The sequence below is a fragment of the Dipodomys spectabilis genome, unplaced genomic scaffold (genome assembly GCF_019054845.1).
Source record: "Dipodomys spectabilis isolate Male_0828 unplaced genomic scaffold, ASM1905484v1 ptg000173l, whole genome shotgun sequence".
NCBI classification, from domain to species: Eukaryota; Metazoa; Chordata; class Mammalia; order Rodentia; family Heteromyidae; genus Dipodomys; species Dipodomys spectabilis.
Genome location: NW_024870850.1, coordinates 5,990,988 through 6,011,152, shown reverse-complemented (window position 1 = coordinate 6,011,152; position 20,165 = coordinate 5,990,988). Strand labels below are relative to the sequence as shown.

The following is a 20,165-nucleotide window of genomic DNA, read 5'->3' as shown; positions in this document are numbered from 1 at the left end:
CTTAGTAGAGAAACAATGAACACATCTACATAAAATTTGTTAGTAAAATTAAGGTGAGAAACCTCAGGTGGGAAGGACATTGGAGCCAGCTAAATCTGTAAGCTTTCCTTTTAGCTTTGGGTAGAACCACAGCTCAGCAGCTTCCAAGGAGGGAAATAATGGACAAGAGAAGATTAAATTGTGAATTGATGTTTGATTTGGGAGAAGGTAAAATCACAGTCTTGGTAAGAATTTTGTGAGGCTCCCACAATGAGGGCTCAGACCCCTAATACTTTCATTGAAGATTGTACTGAGCATCCTTGTTGGAAAATGTGTGCTTAATAGAGTCAATTCTACAGTGATATCCCTCAAAAGCCACCTACTAGGTTAAAATTGTCACTTGAAAGAAATGAAATGAACTGTGACAAATAATCACAAATTTAAGTTAAACCCATTCAGCAAATTAGTCAATACTCCAACAATCACCAGACTGAGAAAGAAGTCAAAGAAACCATCAAATTCCTAAAAGTACCTAAGAAATGTATCTTAAATACCTAGGAAAAAATGTAACCAAGGAAGTGAAAGAGATCTACGAAGAAAACCGTAATTTTATGAAAATCAGAAGACATAGAAGGAAAAAAATCTCTATTGGGCATAGATTGGGAAAAGGAATATTGTGAAAATATCTGCATCATTCAAAATTATATATATATATTTGTGTATTATACATATATATTTAAAGAAATCCTTATTAACATCCCAAAGTCACTTATCATAGAAATAGAAAATTCAATCCTAATACTGATATAGAAAAACAGACCTCACTAAGCCAAAGAAATCTTGAGCATAAAGAGTAATGCAGGAGTTATTATGACACCATACTTCAAATTATGCTATAGAGCCCTATTACAAAGTGAACATTTTACTTGCCAAAACAAAGAAGAATAAGAAGACCAACAGAACAGAACAGATCAGAAGACCTCAAAATGAGTTTGACACAGGTGCCTACTGTGCACACACACACACACACACACACACACACACACACACACACACACACACACACACATTCAAGAGTTGTTTCATTGCAGAAAAGTCCAAAAACTATATCTGTACATGTAGAAGATTGAAAATAGTTCATTGTTTGTTTCAGCTTCAATTTTTATGTAACTTCAAAGTGGAGCAAATAGGTTATTATACTTATTTAATTTTTGTTATATTAAATAACTTCAAGAGCCAGTTAGAAGTTGACAACGGTGTAGGTGGGACCTAATTGAGCTCTCTCCAAGAAACCAGTTTTCACACTTCAGGGAAAAATCCATTACTGGAAAATCACACCAATTGAGCCGTGATAGTACAGAGATTCTTCCCAGTGAGGAAAAATTCAGGCATTCTGCGTGAGAAGACATATTTGAGTACAAGCTCTTGCCAGTGACATCTTCAGGAGTGGCCAGATAAAGCTGGTACAAAGGTGTGAGAGGCTGAGAGTGCTTATCTCTCCCTTCCACTAGTGGGAGCTGGATAAATAGGAGTGGAAATCAACATTCTGCTGGCCACTGAGGATTGCAGATCAGGACAGTCTGAAAAGCCAAGGGAAACTATGAGCATCCCACAAAGGACATCCACTCCTTCCCACAGAAAGGGCTATGGAAGGTGGCCTTCTCCCTACTGACACCAGAGAAGAACACCATATTTGATACTGGCATAGATCCTGCCATAATAGCCAGCAGATAACTAAGGCTGATAAACATCAACTGTGGCACCATTTTTTATCAGGGCAAAGAAATTGGACCTGTGAGGATCAGCTCCACTCTGAGGAAGGCTTCCCTGTACAGGAGGAGAAAACTTCTCACAGGGCCACGTCTGAACAACTCTGGTGAGCCCAGAGAGGCAGCTCTCCTCCTCTGCAGGGAACAGCCAAACTTACAGCTTAACCAGCTACAGGAATTACAAAACCAAAAATCTGTAAAATCTCACTAAATTCATTTAAGAAAGGGGGACAGGTTATAAAAGCCCATGGTGTCTCCAGTTTCCAGCTTGGGCCTAACAATGGGTTATACAAAAATGGGCTAGCCAAAAATGTGCTACCCCCATCAGATAAAGCCATTGATTCCAACCACCTCAATCTCAAACACTCAAGGTCACTCTCAGCAACAAACTACAGAAGCCAGCCATCTCCTCTCTGCATTACATGAAAAGCAGATCTTCTGGCCACTAAATTAGTCTGAAAAGAAGGTTACAAAGATCCCAAGTCTGTATAGAATTTATTTCTTCCCATCCAAACAATCTGTTTTGTAGAACCAAACAAACTAAAAGAAAAACTGACTACTGCAGATAAATCAAGTACACCATCAAGAGACTGAAAAGAGGACTCAGGGTAGACACAAGATCCCCCAAATAAATAGTGTTTTTTCCTCCCTATAATAATTATATATATATATATATATATGTATACATATACACATATATATTTACCTATATTTAATTTTTTTGTTTTTAAATTATTCTCACTTTTTGTTAATTCCTTTTCCTTTCTGTTTCCTGTGTTTTGTTTTTGATTTGATTTTTTGTGTTTTCTTTTTATACAAGCCCATTTGGTTTTTTCTTCCTAATTGCTGTTCTGTTCATTCCTGGAAATACAGCCTATGGTGATTACTGGGCTTTCTCCACAACTGTGTCTGTACTTGATTCTGAATATAAGTTGATTACCCAATTCTCTACTGCACATTCTTAATATTTTTAACTTTAGTATTATTACTACATATCATTATACTTTATCTCTTTATTTGTTATTTTTTAAATTTTTCCTTTTTTTCTCCTGTTGCTGTTTCTTCTTTTTTCTTACTCTGAATGTAAGTCCTAATATTCTTCCCTATGTGTCATTTCTTCTCTACATGACTCTACTCTGATTTTCTCCTACTAATTTGTTTACATTTCTCAATTTTTCCTCTAATTTCACCTCAAATCATTTTCCATTATTCCTGGTCCTTCACTCTTTGTTTTCTTTACTCTCTCACTCTCCAGTTGTGAGACATTAAGCTAGACGAAATCTGTAATCAATGAGACAAACCAAAGTGGCTCATATTGCTATCCTTTCGGCCCAAATTGCTTTAAACCTCATAACACACTTGTTAATTGATTAGAACTGTATATATAATACCCACTGAAACACAATAAATAGGGGAATAGCTATCTATGATGGTGAACATGTAAAATCAGTGTAAATACATGGCCCAGGGTTGGATTTGTCTCAAAACTGTGCTCCATGTTGGTAATGGGCCTATTTACATATCCAATAAAGTGAGATAGAGTGAAAATACCTATCCTTGACTGTGAACCTCCAAAATCTATGCAACATAGGGCTCTGGGTTGCTGCTTGTCTTAAAATTGTGTTCTGATGTGGAATTGGATGTACTTTTATTTCCTAAAAAGCACAGCTGTAGTGCAAACACTTATCTTTGATTGTGAACTTCCAAAATCTGTGCAATAGAGGGCTCTGTGTTCAGGCTTGCCGTAATATTGTGTTCTGCTCTGGAATAGGAGAAGCTTTCAGTTCCAAAAGAGGAGAGATAGAGTGAAAATATCTAATTTTGAGTATGAACCTGGGAAGACTACTGAACTTAGGGGCTCCGGAATGGTGCTTGTTTGTTTGTTTGTTTGTTTTGCCAGCTGTGGGGCTTCAACTCTGGGCCTGTATGCTGTCCCTGAACTCTTCAGTTCGAGGCTAGTGCTCTACCAAGTGAGCCACAGCAGCATTTCTGGATTTCTGGTGGTTAATTGGAGATAAGTGTCTCACAGGCTTTCCTGCCCAGGCTGGCTTTGAACCACGATCTTCAGATCTCAGCCTTCTGAGTAGCTAGGATTACAGTCATGAGCCACCATTACCTGGATGGTGCTTGTTTTAATATTGTAATCTGGGGTGGAAGTGGATATACTTTCATCTCCAAAAATGTAGAGATATAGTGAAAACTCCTATCTTTGTTTGTGAACCTCTAAAATCTTTGCAATCACAAGGTTCTGGGTGGTGTGTGTCTAAAATTGTGTTCTGGTGTTGAAATGGATATACTTTTATTTCCAATAATGGAGAGATACAGTAAAAACAGCTATCCCAACTTTGGAAAAGCCATCCATCATACACTGAACTTCAGTTTGTGCAAAATTCATCAAATGGAAATAAATGGGTTATTTTAGTTTGGTAATTCCTTTTAGAAAATAGCATAACAATTAACAGAACACTTGACAACAGGAATAACTTGCTTGGTTTTAGTTATTCTAAACTGATTAATATATTTACATTCTTTTTAAAATGTTTTTTATTGTGAAAATACCGTACAGAGAGGTTACAGTTACCTGACTAAGGTAATGAGTACATGTCTTATCAAGTGTTGTGCCTCCTCCTTTGTTTTTCCCCTACCATCCTTTCCCTCCCAACTCAGAGCCTCCTCTTTCAAAACTGATTAATGTTATAATCAAATGTTGATGCCTAACTAATGTATGGCATATCACCTGCAGTTAAAATAAGTGTTTCAGTATCTGTCTTACATAATTGCAACCCATTTGTCTATCACTTTTACAATAACAATAAAAAATGTGTATTAAAGAAATTGAGAGGGGTCCAAGATGGCGACGGAACAGGAGGGAAACACCACAGCTCTCTACAACCAAATAGAGAGTTTAGGTTTTAATGTTCCATTTCTTCAAAAGACCAACAACAACCAAAAGGCGATTACTCAGAGAGATTCAGGAAGTGAAAAAAAGAAAATGGAAAAACTCCAGAACTTACACAAAGACAGTAAAGTAGTAAGACCATTTCCCCACCCCTTACTGTCAGTGGGCTCCATGTCGAGTAGCAGGGCTCCATGCCAGGAACCACAGAGCTGCAAGCGTCCGAAGGCTCTGGGAAGACTCCCAAGGGCCAGTGCGAACCTGGAATGCCGAACCTGCACAAAGACCCCCCAAAGACACAGTGCCTCGGCACATGCAGACATAAACAGCCCAGTTTTGCCCTGAGTGGCAGCCAGCAACAGCAGCAGCAGCAGTGGTGGTGGCAGTGACAGTGGCGACGAATCACCCCAGGCACTCATTCACAGTCTCTCCACATCGGCCTGCAGGAACAGCCCAGCCCAGTCCAGGGCAGAGGTAACAGCAGTAGCAGCAGCAAACAAACATATGCCGCCAGAGCCACACAGCACCTTTCTGCACTGGCCCTCATGAGCCCAGTCTGGGGCAACCGCAGACTCTCTGTGTGGCACAGAACCTCCTTGCACTGACCGGTATAAGTGGCCCAGCCCAGCCTGAGGTGGCAGCAGCAGCCGAGGCAAGGCATTGGAGGTGGCAGCAGCGATGGACCCTAGACTCCTCAGCCCTGTGCCGCTCTCTCTCAGCCTGTGAAAGAAACCCAACTCAGTTTGGGGCTTGAGTAATTGTGCTGGTAGTTTCAAAAGTCTCCAAACTTGCAGTGCAGCACAACACCTTTCTGCACCAGCCTTTGTAAGCATTGGGCCTTGCCCAGGGCAACCTCAGGGCACAGAACCTCCATCCACTGGCCTGCATTAGTGACCCACCCAGGCTGGGGTGGCAGCAGCAGCCAAGGCAGGGCAGTGGCCACTACCTTGCCTCCCCATCCCAGTGCCTCTCTCTCCTGGTCGGAGGAAGCAACACAACTCAGTTTGGGGCTGTGGTAATCGTGGCTGTAGTAGCAAGGAATCTGAGGAAGATGGTGGAAAATCTGGAGGCTAAACAAGCTCATGCATAGAAAGCAGTTTTAGTGTTCCAGTGAAGAGTCCTAGGCTAGAGAATCACACCCAGTGTGCCATCACAGTACAGAAAGTTTGGCCAGAATTGGAAAACTCAGGCAAGGAGACAGATCTGAGCACTTGCTGGCAGCTGCAGATGTGGAGGCAGCAATGTCAGTGACAGCGGCCAGAGCTTCCATACCAATGGAGAGAGTCCAGGATAAAGGTGCCCGACATTGTGGGAGAGTGGATTCTACTCACCACCAGCAAAAACTGACAAGAAGCAAGTATCTTCATCCTGAAGATCGCAGACCAGAGACAAGCCAGGAACTAAGACTCTAGCATGAGTAGAACCCTGACATCCTCACTCCTTCTCAGGGAGCAGAGGAAGGAAGGATGCCCATCCCCCACCACCAGAGATCTCCAACTTTGATACTGACAAAGGCCCAGCTGAGCAGCTAGCTCCAACTCAGACCTTGGAAGAAAACAAGTCATTTAGTAGGTCACAGGAGCCTGAACTGAACTTCTAGGCTCAGATCCACCCTGGGGAATGTCACCTGGCCCAGGCAGAGAGAGCTCCCACTCCAGAGGAGTGACTTTCTTCAGTGGGTAAACTGAGACAGAGGCTGCCCCTCCCTATAGTAGCCTGGACAAACAATTGAAACTCAGTAAACATAAACCCTGAGAATGACTGCAGGCTGGGCTCTGTAAGTGTCTCAGAAGTCAGGCCCTCAGGAAAGCTACTGTTTGCTGAAAGGCCTCAAATCTTCCCAGAACCTAACCTCATCACAGCACCTCCAAATCAGGGAAAGAGCCATCTCCCTCTTTTGTGATACTCAAAGCAGATCTCCGCTCCACTCCACTAGCCTGGGAGGAGGATCTCAAAATTCTGGGTATCACAGAGTACTTTTCTGCCTGCTCAAGCAAACTGACTTAAGAAACCAATCAAGCCACAGGAAGGCTAAACACCACAAGCAGACCAGAAACTCCACCAAGAGACTGGTTATGGACACAGGGGAAAAACCAATCTTTCCTGCCTGATCCGCACCCCCACTCCCCCCAAAAAAATCGAAGAACTCTTTTTTCTACCTTTTTTATTTTGATTTTAAATTTTTTCTATTATTTTTTCTCTCATAATTTTTATTTTAGATAGGCTGGGAAGGTGGCTTAGTGGTAGAGCATTTGCCTTGCATGCATGAGGCCCTGGATTCAATTCCTTAGCACCACATAAGCAAAAAGAAAAAAAAAAGTCAGAAGTGGAGCTGTAGCTCAAGTGGTAGAGTGATAGCCTTGAGCTGAAAAGCTGAGAGACACTGCCCAGGCTCAGAGTTCAGGCCCCATGACTGAACAAAAAAAAAAAGAAATTATTTTAGGTGTATATGTGTGTGTGTGTGTGTGTGTGTGTTTCTGTGCTTTTTTGAAAACCACGTTTAACCTTTTTGGTAATTATTTTTGTTTCCTTTTTTCCTCTCTTTCTTTCTTTTTTGCATGACTTAATTGCTGTTCTGCTCATCCCCAGGTATATACCTGTCATAGACTATTAGACCTTATGCCCCATTGTGTACATACTTAATCCAGAAATTTTATTACTCAATTCACAACTGCTTAGACTTAACTTCTTTAAAAGCAGTATTATCTCTTCATACCTATATAATTTTCAAGTATTCCAATTTTAAGAATTTTTATTTTTTAGTGTTTCATATTTCCTTTCTATCCCTCCTCTCCTTTCATCCTGTCCCTTTCTTTTCTCAATATCATTTCTTTAAACTTACATAATTTTTAGTTTTTTACTTTTTAAATTTAAATTTTTGTTTTCCATACTTTTTTTTTTTTCTATTCCTCTCCTATCATTCTGTCAAAACTATTTTCCTCTTTGAGATTAGTATGTCAACTCCCACTCAGGATAATCAGGTGACAGAACAGTTAATGAATAATCCAGAGGAGAGATCCCAAAAAGCTCTACAAATACTACTGGTCAACATGGTGAATGAAAAGAATGAAAACATGAAAAGGACTCAGTGTGAGCCTGATAGCGAGCGAGAGGAGAGAAACCATAGATTAATACAGGAATCTTGTGAGTGTGAAGACCTATGTCTCTTTGGGCCTGGCTTACTTCAAAATATAATTTTTTCAAGTCTTTCCATTTCCCAATAAATGGGGCAATGTCATTCTTTCTGATAGAGGCATAGAATTCCACTTTATACCTATATATCTATATATATATCTGTATATATATAGATACATATATGCATCTATATAGATGCATATCTATATATGTGTCTTTATATATAGATACATATATATGCATATATATACATATATATCATATTTTCTTTATCCATTAAACTATTGAGGGGCATTTGCATTAGTTTTATATCTTAGTAAATAATGCTGTGATAAAATAAACATAGTTGTCCTGGGAGCCTTGGTATGGCCTTGTTTGTGATCATTTGGGTAAATGCCCAAATGTGGGATTGAAGCATCATAGAGGAGCTCTATGGGAGTCTTTTGAGGAACCTCCATATTGCTTTCCAAAGTGTTTGAAAAAGTTTGCACTACCACCAACAATGCAGTAGAGTTCCCTTTTGGCTACATCCCCTCCAGCATCTGTTGTTATTAGATTGCTTGATTATAGCCTTTCTAACTGGGGTGATGTGGAATCTCAATATTGTTTTGATTTGTATTTCTTTTATGAGTAGAGAGTTTGAGCATTTCTTCATGTGTCTATTGGCCATTCTTATTTCCTCTTAAGAGAAGTTTCTCTTTAAGTCTTTAGCCCACTTATTTATCGGGCAGTTGTTTCTTCGTGGATTTGTTGTTAGGGATTTAATGATTTTAATTCTAAGTATATTTTATTTTTATTTTATATTTTTTTAAAGAAGTTTTTTCTTGTGAAAATACTGTACAGAGGGTTTACAATCACATGAGCACGGTAATGATTACATTTCTTATCAATCATTCTTGCCTCTTCCTTAGTTTTTCCCCTACCCTCCCTGCCCTCCCATCTCCACAACTACATTCCCTCCCCTCCCTCGGCCTAAACTGTAAAGTTTATTTTTGACATAGCATCTTCTACATCTCATTGTTGCAATGGGTCATAGTATAGATATGGGACCCTTGTCCCTTGTATACCTAGTGAAGATATCCCAATCCGTGTACTTTCTTTTTTTTTTTTTTTAAATTTTATTTTATTTTATTTGAGAACATACTGTACAGAGGGGTTACAATTACATGGGCAGGATAATGCATACATTTCTTACCAAGCATTGCATCCTCCTCCTTTGTTTACCCTTCACCTCCCTTCCCAGCCTCCCCCCTCCCTCCCACCCAATCATACCCCCCCTCCCCCCCCCCTCACCGACATTGTAAAGCTGGTTTTGACATGACATTTTGTACTTCTCATTGTTGCAACAGGTCCACCTGAATCCTTAAACGACTTGTTTGTCCCCGTCTCCTCCACATGTTATACTGACATCAAATATAGTGAAAGCAGGGGTTACACTGTGGGGGAGGGACATACAAAGCAACAAAGAAATAATCTTATAAATGCATTAGAAACACATGCATGAAAGAAACAAAAACATTAAAATACATATTTGAGGTTTTGTTTTCCTAACATCACATTATCTGACTTTTTCCGCTTGACTCATACCTATACTAGATATTGCAAATAAGGGAAACCATGGGACTTATGTTTCTTTGGGCCTGACTTACTTCACTTAATATAATTTTTTCCAAGCCTTTCCATTTCCTAACAAATGGGGCAATGTCATTCTTTCTGATGGAGGCATAGAATTCCATTGTGTATATATACCACATCTTCTTGATCCATTCATCTACTGAGGGGCATCTGGGTTGGTTCCATGTCTTAGCTATGGTAAATAATGCTGCAATAAACATAGTTGTGCTGGTAGCTTTAGTGTGGCCTTGTTTGTGATCATTTGGGTAAATGCCCAAAAGTGGGATTGCTGGGTCGTTGGGGAGCTCTATGTGGAGTCTTTTGAGGAACCTCCATACTGCTTTCCAAAGTGGTTGAACAAGTTTACATTCCCACCAACAATGAAGTAAGGTTCCTTTCTGTCCACATCCCCTCCAGCATCTGTTGTTGTTAGAGTTCTTGATTTTTGCTGTTCTAACTGGAGTGAGGTGATATCTCAATGTTGTTTTGATTTGCATTTCTTTTATGGCTAGGGATGTTGAACATTTCTTCATGTGTCTATTGGCCATCCTTCTTTCTTCTTCAGAGAAGCTTCTCTTTAAGTCTTTCGCCCACTTACTTATTGGGCAGTTGTTTCTTTGAGGATTTGTTGTTGGGTGGTTTAATTTTTTGAGTTCCAAGTATATTTTAGATATGAGACCCTTGTCCGTTGTATGGCTAGTAAAGATCTTCTCCCAGTCCGTGGGCTTTCTATTGATCTTGCTAGCTATGTCATTTGCCCTGCAGAAGCTCTGCAACCTTATACAATCCCATTTGTCCAGCCTTTCTTTGATTTGTTGTGTTTCCGGGTCTCTATTCAGAAAATTTCGGCCTGAGCCAAGGAGACCCAGGGTTTCTCCTGTTCCATCCTGTAATGTTTTCAGAGTGTCTGCTTTGAGTTCAAGGTCTTTGATCCATTTGGAGTTGATTCTGGTGCAGGGTGATATATAAGGATCTAGCTTTAGTTTTCTACATGTAGTTAACCAGTTTTGCCAGCACCATTTACTGAAGAGGCTGTCTGTCTTCCATTCTATTGTTTTAGCTCCCTTATCGAAGATTAGATGGCTATAGGTCTGTAGGTTCATTTCTGGGTTTTCAATTCTATTCCATTGGTCCTGAGGTCTGTTCTTATGCCAATACCAAGCTGTTTTGATTACTATGGCTTTATAGTAGAGTTTGAAATTTGGTATTGATATTCCTCCAGCAGTATTCTTTCCGTTGAGGAGCGTTTTTGCTATTCGGGGTCTTTTATTGTTCCATATGAATTTTTGGATTGCCTCTTCTATTTCCTTGAAGAATGAGGGTGGAATTTTGATAGGTATTGCGTTGAATTTGTAGATAGCCTTGGGCAGTATTGCCATTTTCACGATGTTAATCTTTCCAATCCAGGAGCATGGGAGGTTTTGCCATTTTTTAAGTTCTGTGTTGATTTCCTTTTTCAAGATTTTAAAGTTTTCATCATAGAGGTCCTTCACTTCTTTAGTTAAGTTAATTCCTAGGTATTTTATTTTTTGTGAGGCTATTACAAATGGAGTTGCTTTCCTAATTTCAGCCACACTTTTCTCATTGTTGGCATACAGAAAAGCCATTGGTTTTTGGGGGTTAATTTTATAACCTGCTACTTTGCCAAAGTTTTGAATCAGCTTGAGTAATTTGGGAGTGGAGTCTATGGGATTCTTTAAATACAAGATCATGTCATCTGCAAAGAGAGAGAGTTTTATTTCTTCTTTCCCTATTTGGATCCCCTTTATGTCTGCATCTTGTCTTATTGCTGTAGCTAGGCATTCTAATACTAGATTGAAAAGAAGTGGAGAGAGTGGGCATCCTTGTCTTGTTCCTGAGTTAAGAGGAAATGGCTTTAGTTTTTCACCATTGAGTATAATGCTGGCTGTAGGTTTGTCATATACAGCCTTTATTGTATTGAGGAATGTTCCATGGATTCCTAATTTTTCCAAAACCTTCATCATAAAGGGGTGTTGGATCTTGTCAAATGCTTTTTCTGCGTCTATTGAGATAACCATGTGGTTCTTATTCTTGCTCCTGTTGATGTGATGAATAATATTAATTGATTTGCGTATATTGAACCAGCTTTGCATCCCTGAAATGAATCCTGTTTGATCGTGGTGTATGATTTTTTGGATGAATTGTTGAAGTCGATTGACCAAAATTTTGTTGAGAAGTTTCGCATCAATGTTCATCAAAGAAATGGGTCTATTGTTCTCTTTCTTTGATGAGTCCCTACCTGGTTTTGGGATGAGGGTTATGATGGCTTCATAGAATGTGTTCGGTAGTGAGCTTTCTCTTTCAATTTCATTGAAGAGTTGGAGGAGAATTGGTGTGAGCTCTGCTTTGAAGGCCTTGTAAAATTCCGCTGTAAAACCATCTGGTCCTGGACTTTTCTTAGCTGGGAGGTCTCTTATTGCTGTTTCTATTTCAATGCTTGATATGGGCCTGTTAAGATAGTTTACCTCATCTTGGTTTAGTTTTGGCATGTCAATATTTGCTAGGAAGAGGTCCATTTCTGTCAAGTTCTCAAACTTATTAGCATAAAGTTTTGAGAAGTATTCCCTTATAATGTTCTGAATCTTGCTTGTTTCCGTGGTGATGTTTCCATTCTCATCTCTGAGTTTATTAATTTGGGTGTGTTCTCTTCTTTTTCTGATAAGATTTGCTAAGGGTCTGTCAATTTTGTTAATTTTTTCAAAGAACCAACTCTTTGTTTTGTTGATTCTTTCTATAGTTTTTTTGGATTCTAATTCATTTAATTCTGATTTAATTTTGATTATTTCTTTCCGTCTACTGGATTGGGGTTTATCTTGCTGCTCTTTTTCAAGGAGGTTTAGATGTGTCATTAAATTGTTAGTTTCAGATCTCTCCAATTTGTTGATGTAGGAGCTCAGAGCTATAAACTTGCCTCTGAGTACTGCCTTTGCTGTGTCCCAGAGGAGCTGGTATTTTGTGTGTTCATTTTTGTTGAATAGCATGAACATTTGAATTTCCTTTCTAATCTCTTCCATGACCCACTCATGATTCAGCAGTGTGTTGTTCAGCCTCCATGTGATACCGGACTTTCTTTGGTGGCTTTTGGTGTTGAGTTCTAACTTTATTCCCTTGTGGTCAGAGAGAATGCAAGGTATAACTTCAATGTTTCTGAATTTAGACAAGTTTGCTTTGTGGCCTAAAATGTGGTCTATTTTAGAAAACGTTCCATGTGCTGCTGAGAAAAACGTGTATTCTGATGCTGCTGGGTGAAATGTTCGGTAAATGTCTGTTAAGTCTAATTGATCTATGCAGCTGTTTAGATCTGCGGTTTCTCTGTTGAGTTTTTGCCGAGTTGATCTATCTAGTGGGGAGAGTGGTGTGTTAAAATCCCCAACGATTAATGTCTTTGGATCTATATGGGATTTGAGGGAAAGTAGTGTTTCTTTGATAAATTTGGGTGCTCCATTGTTTGGCGAATAGATATTTAGAATTGTAATATCCTCCTGAAGGAGAGATCCTTTAATTAGTATGTAGCGACCTTCTTTATCTCCTTTCATGAATTTTAATTTGAAGTCTATTTTATCTGATATTAGGATTGCAACTCCCGCCTGTTTATGCGGTCCGTTTGCTTGGTAGATTTTGTTCCAGCCTTTAACATTGAAAATGTGTTTGTTTTTATGGGCAAGATGTGACTCCTGCAGGCAGCAGATAGAAGGGTCTTGTTTTTTAATCCAACTAGACAGTCTATGTCGCTTAATTGGAGAGTTCAGTCCGTTAACATTAAGAGATAGGACTGAGAGGTATTTGGGAGTTCCTGCCATGTTATCTACCTTCTTGGGGGCTGCGAAAACTGGGTTCTTCCTATGGTTCTTGGATTCTCAGTTTGGGTGCAGTTTCTTGGCCTTTATTGAGGTCTTGTTGGTTTTCTATGTGTAGGACATCTTTAAGAATCTTTTGTAGGGCTGGTTTGGTGGAGATGTATTGTTTCAATATTTCTTTGCTATGGAAGGTTTTTATTTGGCCTTCAGTTATGAAGGAGAGTTTAGCTGGGTACAGTATTCTTGGTTGATAGTTGTTTGTTTTTAGGGCATGGCATACATCATTCCAGGCTCTTCTTGCTTTGATTGTCTCTGCTGAGAAATCTGAGGTGATTCTAATTGGTTTCCCTTTATAAGTGATTACCCTTTTCTCCCTGACAGCTTTAAGGATCTTTTCCTTGTTCTGAGTTGATCCTGTGTGGATTATAATGTGACGGTGGGATGTCCTATTCTGGTCTGGTCTATTTGGGGTTCTAAAGGCTTCTTGTATCTGGACAGGCCTATCTTTTTGCATGTTTGGGAAGTTCTCTGCTAGGATCCTGTTAAACAGATTTCCTAGACCATTAACTTCTGTTTCTAGGTGTTCCTCTACACCCATTATCCTTAGATTAGGCCTTCTGATGGTGTCTTCCAGGTGTTGGATAGATCTATCATATTTCTTGGACTTGTCTTGGATGGTTGTATGTTCTTTCTCTATAATATCTAGGCTGTCTTCAATCCCTGAGATTCGATCTTCTGCATGGTCTAACCTGCTGTCAAGACTCTCTACTTTGTTTTTTATCTCTTTTCCTTCTAGTTGGTCAGCTTTGATGGCTTCAAGTTCTTTGTTGAAGCTCTGTTTTAGGTCTTGTATGAATTTCTTTACTTCCTTAATTTGGTGTTCAGTGTTTGTCCTCAAATCACTTAGTTGATTGGTTATGGTTTCTTTGGGCTCCCATTCCTTCTGTTGGGTTCCATTCAGCATTCCCTTTGTGGTCTCCCTGACTTCCTTCAGCTCTTTGTTAATGGATTCCATGAATGCCTTTAGTGATCTTTGTGTGTTCTCTACCTGGTCTCTCAATTCCTGTATTACTCTTTGATTAGCTTCCTCCCGTTCGTGGGATTCCTGCAGATCTCTTTGAGTGTTCTCAGCCTGCTCACGCCATTCCTCCCTTTCTCTTTGAGTATTCTCAAGTTGTTCACGCAACTCCTGTATCAGTTTTTGAGTAGCTTCCTCACGCTTATGATATTCCTGTATAAACTTCTGGGATGCCTCCTCTCTCTCCCTATCACGCTCATACAGAGTCCTTTGTACGTTGTCAAACTTTTCATTTATCATGTTTGCCACCAGTGTTTGTAGAGCTGTTTGGGAACTCTCCTCTGGATTATTCATTATCTGTTCTAACCCCTGATTATCAGGATTGGGAATTGAGATACCCGAATTTGCCATTTTTCTTGTGTTTTTCCGGCTTACTCTGCCCATTTGAGATGAAGATAGCACCAGTTTTGTGCTAGAACACTATCTTAAGGCAACCATCAACCAAAGTTTGCATTTGTACAGTCAATAGTCTACAGATACAATCTAGTTCAACAGATACATCTATTCGACATCAAACAACTATATGTTAAAGAACTTTGAACCGCAGAGAAGAATTTGGAAAGCCAGAAATTATTAGGGTTAGGAAGAGATGTGGGTAAAAAATAGGAATAGATTGGTGTGGGGAGGCACAGGGAGAGTTAACTATGTCCTAATCACAATGCAGGAAATAGGTTGGGTAGGATGTAAGTAGAGAGAGAGAGAAAAAGAAGAAAGGGAAAGAGGAATGAAAAGAGACCAGAAAAAAAATAGAAACGTAAAAATTAATGTTATTTTAGAGATTAAAAGACCATCTATTTATAGAGGAATATGAATATGTTGAGAGAAAGGGAGGGACATAGAGGAGATGAGAAAAACTTTAAAAAAATGCTTAAAATATTGTATAGGTATAAAGTACTGCTATTAGTGAATTTAAGTCTCAGAGGTTTTGAATTGAGTAATAAGTTTGTGGATTAAGTGTGTACACAATGGGGGATAGGGTCTACTGGTTAACTACGGGTTTATCTGAGGATGTGCAGGACAAGAGTTAAGTCACATAAAGATGAACAAAGAGGAAAAGATGGAAAGGATAGGAAAGTGAGAAGAAAAGATCAGAAGTTTAGTAGAGCTAGAAAAAAAAACAAAAAGATAATTAAGAATGAAAGAAAAAGAGAAAGAAGACAAGAAAAGAAAAGAAAACACACATTCACGTATTCCTAAAATAAAAATTATAAGAGGAGAAAAAAAAAAAGTTAATGGAAAACAATTATTTTTTCAGAAGAGGCAAAAATTAAAGATTAATAAAAGTTTTAGAAAAGCAAAAAAATTTTTTTATATATATATAAGGTAACAAAAAACGAAAAAAAACAAAACAAGAAAAAGAAAAAAAGAAAAGAAGAAGAAGAAAAAAAAAGTTCTTTGATTTTTTTTTTTTTTTTTTGGGAGGGGTGGGAAGAGTCCTGTATCTCCCTTTTGTCTGTAACCAGAGTCTGGTTGGAGTCTCTGGTCAGCTTGAGGTCCTGTGGCTTGATTGGTTTCTTAAGTCAGTTTGTTGGAACAGGCAGGAAAATGCTCTGCTTTACCCAAGATTTTGAGATCCCCCTCCCAGGTTAGTTTACTGGGAGGGTGATCTGCTTTGAGAATCACAAAAGAGGGGGATGCAGTGATGAGGCTAGGTTCTGGGTAGAGTTGAGGCCTTTCAACGAACAGTAGCTTTTCCCTGGGGCTATTTTGTGAAAAAAAACTCACAGCACCCAGCCTGGAGCCATTCTCAGGGTTTCTGTTTTTCAATTGATTGTGGTGGCTGCTAGAGGGAGGGGCAGCCTCTGGCTCTGGCCACCCAGCGAGGAGAGCCACTCCAGTGGCTGGTGCCTGAGCTGGGCGACCCCTCCCTGGATGGAACTGAGTCTGTGAGGTCACCTCGCCGCCAAGTTCCTGTGACCTGCCAAATGACTAGCTCTATTCCAAGGCCTGAGCTGGAGCTAGCCGCTCCTCCGAGCTTTGTCAGTATCCAAGATGGAGATCACTGGTGCTGGGGGGGGAGGGGTGGCCTTCCCTCCTCTGCTCCCAGAGGAGTGAGGAAGTGGGGCTTCTACTCACGCGGAGTCTTGGATCTCGGGTCGTCTCTGGTCTGCAAAGTGCAGGATGAAGTTGTCCGCTCCTTGTCGGTTCTTGCTGGTGTTGAGTAGAATCCGCTCGTCCGCTGCGTCTGGCTCCTTCGTCCCGGACTGCGTCTCAGGTATGCCTCCGCGGCGGTGGTCGCCGCTGGGACCCTGCCGCCGCAGCGGCAGCTGGTCAGATGTGTCTGCTTGGCTTCCCCTCTCTTGACTAACTCTCTGTCCTGTGATGGCACGCTTGGTGTGATTCTCTGGCTTGGGACTGTTCACTGGAACTCTGAAACTGTTTTCTATGCAAGAGCTTGTTCAGATTCCAGCTTCTCCTCCGCCATCTTCCCAGAACTCCTCCTCCGTGTACTTTCTATTCATCTTGCTAGCTATGTTCTTTGCCATGCAGAAGCTCTGCAGCTTCATTAAATCTCATTTGTCCAAAATTTCTTTGATTTCTTGTGTTTCTGTGTATCTATTAAGAAAATTTGGGCCTGTGCCAAGTTTCTCCTGTTCCTTCCTGTAATGTTTTCTGAGTGTCTGATCCATTTGGAGTTGACTCTGGTGTAGGGTGATATTTAAGGATCTAGATTTAGTTTTGTACAGGTGATTACCCAATTTTGTTAGTACCATTTACTGAAGTGGCTGTCTGTCTTCCATTCTAATTTTTATGGCTACTTTGTTGAAGATTAGGTGGCTATAGGTCTGTGGGTTCATTTCTGGGTCTTCAGTTCTATTCTATTGGTCCCCAGTTCCGTTCTTGTGCCAGTTCTAAGCTGTTTTGAATACTATGGCTTTGTGGTAGAGTTTCAAATTTGGTATGGATCTTCCTGCAGCACTATTCTTTCTGTTAAGGATCATTTTTGCTATTCAGGGTCTTTTATTGTTGCATATGCAATTTTGGATTGCTTCTTCTATGTCCTTGAAGAATGAGGATGGGATATTGATAGGTATCACATTGAATGTGTAGATAGCCTTTGGAAATATTGCCATTGTCATGATGTTGATCCTTCCAATCCAGGATCATGGGAGGATTTTCCCTTTTCCGAAGTTCTGCTTTGATTTCTTTTTCCAAGTTTTTAAAATTTTCATCGTAGAGATCCTTCACTTCTATAGTTACAAAAGAACAAATTGCATTCCTGATTTTAGCTGAACTCTTCTCGTTGTTGGCATACAGAAAAGCCACTGATTTTTGAGGGTTAATTTTATACCCTGCTACTTTGTCAAAGTTTTGAATCAGCTTGAGTAATTTGTGAGTGGAGTCTGTGGGATTCTTTAAATACAAGATCATGTCATCTGTAAAGGGGGAGACTTTTATTTCATCTTTCCCTATTTCGATCCTCTTTAAGTTTACATCTTGTCTTATTGCTGACCTGGGAATTCTAATAATAAATTGAAGAGAAGTGGAGAGAGTGGACATCATTAACTTATTCCTGAGTTTAGAGGAAATGACTTATTTTTTTACCGTTAAGTATAATGTAGGCTGTAGGTTTGTAATATACAGCTTTTTTATATTAAGGAATGTTCCATGGATTCCTAGTTTTTCAAGAGCTTTCAACATAAAATGGTGTTGGATTTTGTCAGATGCTTTTTCTACATCTTTTGATATAATCAGGTAGTTCTAGTTCTTGCTCTTGTTGATATGATGAATTTTATTTCTTAAAACCGCTTTCTATATGACAACTTGATTAGCCCCCAGCTTCTCCTCTACCGTCTTCCTCTGGACACTACTGGCATTTTTATTGTGTTGAAACTATGAGATTTCAAAAGAGAGGATATTTGCCTGGATTTGGTCATTTGAATCAACACTCTTAATTATAATGCCCTCATAATTCAGTTGACAACTCAGAGGCATACACTTTTTCTGGCCATTTCACCATTCACATGATATGGCATCATCTCATGCAATCCAGTTGCATCATCCCAAATGACTTTCATGCAAATACTTTCTTGACACAGACTTTGGACAAATTACAACTAAGATAACTCCATCTCTGGGGTCTCACTATCTGTGATTTGGATGAAATCACAGCACCTGCACTGAAGAAGGCAAATCTGAAAACATGTTTCTAACTTGTGTTTTTCTCCTTGATGCAGGGCTACTAATGCATAGCCCCTGGGAATAGTCTTACACATTACTTCTGAAGACTCAGAGAGACTTTAATTAGAGGCAAGCTATAGTGTATATCTCTGTCAACAAAGACACATATGCACATATAGAAAGATATAAGAATATCTGTGAAATTGTGATCCTCCATTCCAGCCAGAATTTCTGCTTGGCAGATGCTTCAGGGATGTATATTTTCACTTTAATAATTCTCTTTCTCCATCTTCCCCTCCCTGTCAGGTCCTTGGCTGAAACTACCTGCTTTTCTACAATGAAGCAGCGAGCACACATGGATGGAGATGTGATGATAACTGGGATTATGCCCCTGTGCACTTTGGGAATAGATCACAGGAACAGTCATGCTTCTAGGCAAGAAGAAAACAAGTTGTAAGTAATTTCAGATTTTATCTCTATTACTATTTTATTCTGAGCACGTTCCATGGGTGAGGGAACTCTGGGTGTGCACATCAATGATCTTTGTGTCCCCTCTACTGACCTCCTTCCTTATTGCTCCAGGAGCAGCTCAGTTTCATTATTTTGCCTTACATCTCTTATACACCGATTATCTGCATGCTCTCAGGAGAGGGCTCCATTTCCTTCCAAGTAGTTTCTCCTTTCCATATCCATAAGCTCTTTTCTTTTCTCCAGCACACTTGTATCTCCTCCATTTCACCTGTCACTGTGGAAAATGAAGAGGCCAGCCACTGATTTCATGCCCTAGAACAGGCACAAACACACATACTCGTGTGCACACAGACTTATACAGTCACACATTCTTTGTGTACACAAGCAGTTACTGTTCCAAACTATGTATTTTGGTCCTGTTTCATGTCAGATATCCTCTACCATCCAGCATTACCAGACAGCTCAGCATTATGAAAGATTTCTTGTGCGAGAATTTTATATTCACATTATTAATTCTTTCCACTTGTGCACATGCAAGTTCTTTAAGTTTTTTTCTATAACTTAGAGTCTCACTAATAAGTGGTATAATAAAAGAGAAAAGAAAAGAAAAATGATTGCACAGAACCTCAAGGAATTCTCTCAAACTATCTGATTCTTATTGCAAAAAATATATAATTATCTTTCTCATTGTTACTGGTTTTTAAGTGCTGGTATGAAAACTATAGCCAGAGGCAGCTGCCCAAAATTGAGAGCAGAGATCTCAGGATAGGAATTACTCTCTTCTGTGCTATAGAAAATACATGGATTCATTTTATATGTCACTGATAAGTTTATCTTTCTTACTTTCGTGCTGGTACTGGGGACTCAGGGCCTGTGGGCTGTTCCTGAACATTTTTGTTGAAGGCTAGTGCTCTAGCTTTTGAGGCACAGCTTCACTTCTGGCATCTTTTCGTAGTTAAATGGAGATAACAGACTCACAGATATCTCTACCCAGGCTGCCTTGAAAACATGATCCTCAGGTCTCAGCCTTATGAGTAGTTGAGAATAAAGGTGTGAAGCCTTACTGTCTGGCTTTACTTATTCTTTATATTCCACACTACTTCCCCATGTTTTGCTGTTTCATTCTTTTAATTTTCCAGAACATAATTAAGTACTTGTGTTAAGTTGATAATATTGTCACCTTTGTTACCCTTTTCCTCAATTTTCTCCTATTTTTTCCCTTTCCCCCAACCCCCCACCAAGCTATACAGATCAGTTCCAACATTGTCATGTGTACATCAGTG

General features: G+C 39.6%; 1 protein-coding gene across 1 annotated transcript in view; it reads left to right on the top strand.

Moving 5' to 3' along the window:
• The first annotated feature begins 5,885 nt into the window (after positions 1–5,885).
• LOC122119955 (vomeronasal type-2 receptor 116-like) overlaps positions 5,886–20,165 on the top strand; it is a 28,976-nt gene continuing 14,696 nt past the window's right edge. The window contains exons 1-2 of the mRNA XM_042694002.1: positions 5,886–6,001; positions 18,718–18,864. Of these exons, the coding sequence (XP_042549936.1) occupies positions 5,886–6,001; positions 18,718–18,864 (263 nt within the window). The remainder of the gene's footprint in view (positions 6,002–18,717; positions 18,865–20,165) is intronic.